The sequence below is a fragment of the Haliotis cracherodii genome, unplaced genomic scaffold (genome assembly GCF_022045235.1).
Source record: "Haliotis cracherodii isolate W230 unplaced genomic scaffold, xgHalCrac1.p SCAF_3, whole genome shotgun sequence".
NCBI lineage: Eukaryota > Metazoa > Mollusca > Gastropoda > Lepetellida > Haliotidae > Haliotis > Haliotis cracherodii.
In genome coordinates, this window is record NW_027266286.1 from 4,846,964 (window position 1) to 4,852,826 (window position 5,863).

The following is a 5,863-nucleotide window of genomic DNA, read 5'->3' on the forward strand; positions in this document are numbered from 1 at the left end:
ATAACTACATGGTTACACAAGTCACTAATGTTCGCATTTCTTCATGACTATGAACGCATTCCTTATGACTTATATATGTTTGAACAAAGATAAACCTTCAGTCAACTTGAGTGTATATGGATGACCAGATCGTTTTATACGTGTATCTAAATACATTTTGCTCAGGCTACTCTCAAAAACTATTTCCAATCGGACATTTTGTACCTATCTTTTGAAACCAGCAGTGGGTACCCAGGTAGGGTCGGGTAATAGGGATTTGGGTACCGGGCAGTAAATCTGGACTCGTCCAAGTCCTAGCGGAAACTTCAGTTTAATAAATGCTTAAAAGTGTTTCTAAGTTGACTGTTCATGTCATATTATTGTTCACCTGTAAACAAAAAAATTGATATAAATATTAATGTAAATATTGTAGGAATTTTTTGTTTGAATGCTTTTAAAATATGAAATCTGCATCACTTTGGAAATGATGTTTGCATTTTTTGTTGTAAAATTTCATCTTGACTGAATTAGCGAGATCAGGTCCATCTGTCATTTAATAAATAAAAAACATGTTTCATAAACTTCATAGTTCTATACCTGGATGTTTTTCGCTGCAAAGATAAATAAGATTCGAGCGCCCATGATGCAAGTCAGTGCTGTCACTGAAGACTTCACACCTGAAATCGCTTATCATCTCAGCTTCTTCTCAGAGTTTATGGACAATGAAAAGTCAAAGCCTACCACGTGTGTTCCAAAGATAAATAAGATTCGAGCGCCCATGATGCAAGTCAGTGCTGTATTGAAGACTTCACTCCTGAAATCGCTTATCATTCCATTCATGAAACTCTCAGCTTCTCAGAGTTTACGGACAATGAAAAGTCCAAGCCTACCTCGTGTGTTCTTGATACAGTTCCCACCACCAGAGATGGGTTTTGGATATTCTTCCACCAGTATTTACAAACATCATCAGCAGCCTTGGATCCGGTGTCATACATCACTCTTTACAGTAGTTATTGTCAGGCCACAGATAAACAAATCCAGCTTGGACCCTGATGAACTAAACAACTACCGACAAGTGTCAAACCAATCTTTTATTTCCAAATGAATTGAACCTGCAGTTGGTGAAAGATTATCTAAGCATCTGTCCAGTAACAATCTCCGTGAGCCTTACCAGTCTGCATATCGAAGCAATCACAGCACTGAGACGGCTCTAATCAAGGTTCTTAATGACTTAAGAATCGGTATGGACAACAAGAACATTGGTGTACAGGTTCTGTTAGATTGAAGTGTGACTTTTGATACCACTGACTACAACAGTCTTCAGCAAGAAATGAGAATTCCTCCTCAGAAATGAATTCAGGATTGCTGCAATAGCATGGCATTGGTTCAAGTCGTATCTTTCATCTCGATATCAGACTGTTCTTATTGATGGATCACTGTAAGAGAAAGTGCTGCCCAAGTGTGGGGTCCCACAAGGTTGTGTGCTTGGACCAGTATTATTCACCGTATACACAGAGGAATTAGGTACAGTAAGGGATAAGCACCAGATAAGTCGTCTATGCTGATGACTCGCAGCTCCATGACATCTTCAGACCCACACCATCAGATGCAACTGCAGTATTGTTGTGACGGCGAATACTGCAGTGACATTAAGTTATGGATGTTTGAAAAAAAGCTGAAGCTTAATGACAGAAAAAACAAGTGTCTATTTGTTGGTCCTATGGGTCTAAAAGTGCAATGTTGCATTGAATCATTTCAGTTCAGTGACACTACCATTCCCCAGTCAGATGTACCAAATCTTGGTGCTATCCCAGATCCGGAATTGTCTCTCAACAATCATGTCAACAATGTGGTTAGAACCTGTTTCTCATTCTAAGGAACATGGGGCACATCTGCAAGTTTCTCACTCAGTAGTCATCTATCCTGCTTGTCTTTAGTTATGACAAGGTTGGAGGACTGTAATAGCTTGCTGTGGTGCAACAGGTCCCCAGCTGAACAAGTTACGAGTGCAGAGCACAGCAGCCAGAATAGATATTTACTCTCACAAGACCGGCAATATCACTCCTGTGTTATACCGCCTGCAATGACTTCCAGTTGAATGCAAGATAACATTCAAGATTCTCTGTTACGTCTCTAGATGTCTCACGGGACATGCACCATCCCATCTTGCTAATCTCCTTCATGTGTATGTCCCAGGAAAATCACTCCGCTCAGAGAATACGAATTTGCTTATCATCCCAAATGTCCGGACATCACACTATGGCAAACGTTCCTTGCATACTTAGCAGTCATTTGCCTCGAACAACACCATCATGACTGCAGTGAACTGTCTACCACAACACTTCCGTGACTGCAGTGAACAGTCTACCACAACACCTCCGTGACTGCAGTGAACTGACTACCACAACACCTCTGTGACTGCAGTGAACAGTCTACCACAACACCTCTGTGACTGCAGTGAACAGTCTACCACAACACCTCCATGACTGCAGTGAACTGTCGAGCACAATACCTCCGTGACTGCAGTGAACAGTCTACCACAATACCTCCGTGACTGCAGTGAATAGTCTACCACAACACCTCCGTGACTGCAGTGAACAGTCTACCACAACACCTCCGTGACTGCAGTGAACAGTCTACCACAACACCTCCGTGACTGCAGTGAACAGTCTACCACAACACCTCTGTGACTGCAGTGAACAGTCTACCACAACACCTCCGTGACTGCAGTGAACTGTCTAGCACAACAACTCCGTGACTGCAGTGAACAGTCTACCACAACACCTCTGTGATTGCAGTGAACAGTCTACCACAACACCTCCTTGACTGCAGTGAACAGTCTACCACAACACCTCCGTGACTGCAGTGAACAGTCTACGACAACACCTCCGTGACTGCAGTGAACAGTCTACCACAAAACCAGTAGTATACTGCCGGGAGTCTTCCCCCAGAACCCTGTACAGACTCAGGCAGGGAGTATACTGCTGGGAGTCTCCCCAGAACCTTGTACAGACTCAGGCAGGGAGTATACTGCTGGGAGTCTCCCCGAAGAACCTTGTACAGACTCAGGCAAGCAGTATACTGCTGGGAGTCTCCCCCAGAACCCTGTACAGACTCAGGGAGGCAGTATACTGCTGGGAGTCTCCCCGAAGAACCTTGTACAGACTCAGGCAGGCAGTATACTGCTGGGAGTCTCCCCCAAAACCTTGTACTGACTCAGGGAGGCAGTATACTGCTGGGAGTCTCCCCCAGAACCCTGTACAGACTCAGGGAGGCAGTATACTGCTGGGAGTCTCCCCGAAGAACCTTGTACAGCCTCAGGCAAGCAGTATACTGCTGGGAGTCTCCCCCAGAACCCTGTACAGACTCAGGGAGGCAGTATACTGCTGGGAGTCTCCCCCAGAACCTTGTACAGACTCAGGCAAGCAGTATACTGCTGGGAGTCTCCCCCAGAACCCTGTACAGACTCAGGGAGGCAGTATACTGCTGGGAGTCTCCCCGAAGAACCTTGTACAGACTCAGGCAAGCAGTATACTGCTGGGAGTCTCCCCCAGAATCCTGTACAGACTCAGGCAGGCAGTATACTGCTGGGACTCTTCCTCCAGAGCCTTGTACAGCCTCAGGCAGGCAGTATACTGCTGGGAATCTCCCCCATAACCCTGTACAGACTCAGGGAGGCAGTATACTGCTGGGAGTCTCCCCCAGAACCCTGTACAGACTCAGGCAGGCAGTATACTGCTGGGACTCTTCCTCCAGAGCCTTGTACAGCCTCAGGCAGGCAGTATACTGCTGGGAGTCTCCCCCATAACCCTGTACAGACTCAGGGAGGGAGTATACTGCTGGGAGTCTCCCCCAGAACCCTGTACAGACTCAGACAGGCAGTATACTGCTGGGAGTCTGCCCGAAGAACCTTGTACAGACTCAGGCAGGCAGTATACTGCTGGGAGTTCCCCTAGAACCCTGTACAGACTCAGACAGGCAGTATACTGCTGGGAGTCTCCCCGAAGAACCTTGTACAGACTCAGGCAGGCAGTATACTGCTGGGAGTCTCCCCGAAGAACCTTGTACAGACTCAGACAGGCAGTATACTGCTGGGAGTCTCCCCCAGAACCCTGTACAGACTCAGGGAGGCAGTATACTGCTGGGAGTCTCCCCGAAGAACCTTGTACAGACTCAGGGAGGCAGTATACTGCTGGGAGTCTCCCCCATAACCCTGTACAGACTCAGGGAGGCAGTATACTGCTGGGAGTCTTCCCCAGAACCTTGTACAGACCCAAGCAGGCAGTATACTGCTGGGAGTCTCCCCCAGAACCCTGTACAGACTCAGACAGGCAGTATACTGCTGGGAGTCTCCCCCAGATCCCTGTACAGACTCAGGCAGGCAGTGTACTGCTGGGAGTCTCCCCCAGAATCCTGTACAGACTCAGGCAGGCAGTATACTGCTGGGAGTCTCCCCCAGATCCCTGTACAGACTCAGGCAGGCAGTATACTGCTGGGAGTCTCCCCCAGAACCCTGTACAGACCCAGGCAGGCAGTATACTGCTGGGAGTCTCCCCCAGAACCCAGGCAGGCAGTTTACTAATGCACCAATGAGGTGTGAAAACAGATAACTGTCCTTCCTTGGTAATAAACTTTGGTGTAATACAGATGTAAGCAGAAACGAGAAACACATGTTTGATGGACATAACCTGAAGTGTACAAAATATCCTGTGTTTAGCAATATTGCTAAAATATGTTGGTGTTTTTCTCCACAGGAATAAATTATAATCTCTGGGACTGTTGGTCGACAGGTGGCTCAATATGCTATATTACAATACATTGCATATTGAACATCAGATATTATGAGATAATATTAGCTTTCCAAGGGATGGTGTTGATTTGTTAAGATTTGTTATTAAATAAATGGTGTGCCTTTTATTACACAACCCAAGGGGGAATATTAATTTCACTGTTCTCAATATAACGTACAGGACAGGAAAGCGTACAGGAAATTGCTGTTCCGCCAACAGTACAGGTTTTAAGTTGCCATTATGTCAATATTGATAGGTTGTCGGATTGATAATGAATGTGCTGTGCATGGCTGATGTTTCTCCCCCCCCAACCAATAACTCTCTGTAATAAGTATATAAGCGGTTGTGAAACCTGTTGCTTCATTTTTCTTTTTTTGCAACTAAACTACTAGTCCGTGACCGTGGGATTTATAATATAAATTATTTTATAAGTCTAGTCAAGTCTAGATCAAACTAAACTAAGTCTGGTTTCCTTGATTCCACATGAAAACAGTAGAAGAGGAAAGGTTCTTTTGAAATTTTTTTTTTGTATATTATTATGAAGAAATGTTTTCATTGACTAAGTGTTAGTCTACTAGTGGGGGAGTGAGTTGGGTTTAACGCTGCTTTTAACAGTATTCCAGTTATATCGCAACGTGTCAGCTTAATGTGGGAGGAAAGCCCGAAGTGATGCAGGTCTCAGACGTTTACCACTTCGGTGAAAGCCACGAGCACGGGTATGGTGCAGACAAACCTAGAAACATAATCGAGGCGTCTCGGGAATCAAACCCACAATCATAGGTTTCTGGCATGCCCAAGGGAGGCAACTCTGCACAGCGAATGGCACCGCCTTGGACGACTAAATCACATACACTCCATGAAAGGTAACAGGACCACCACCAGAGTACAGTTGTCTCCCTGTTTGCTCAATCATGATTCAAATTCACAACTACAGCTTTGGCCACCGGCACCGAGCTTGAGTCTTGTAAAATGTCTTTCAGAGTAAGTTTAACTCATAGTAGGCAATAGAGTAACATTTAAACTTGCAAAATAGATGTTGATGCAGTTTGGCCCTCATTCTATGAAGATTCATACGTCAATGAGTGAGTGAGTGA

At 45.4% G+C, this 5,863-nt stretch overlaps 1 protein-coding gene across 1 annotated transcript; it reads left to right on the forward strand.

The window, feature by feature from the left end:
• Positions 1-622: 622 nt before the first annotated feature.
• Positions 623-4,572, forward strand: LOC139474198 (uncharacterized). Its single transcript, XM_071257099.1, has 4 exons — positions 623-766; positions 1,739-1,831; positions 2,980-3,609; positions 3,736-4,572. The coding sequence occupies exons 1-4, from the start codon at positions 623-625 to the stop codon at positions 4,570-4,572; spliced, it is 1,704 nt and encodes a 567-aa protein (XP_071113200.1).
• Positions 4,573-5,863: the final 1,291 nt, after the last annotated feature.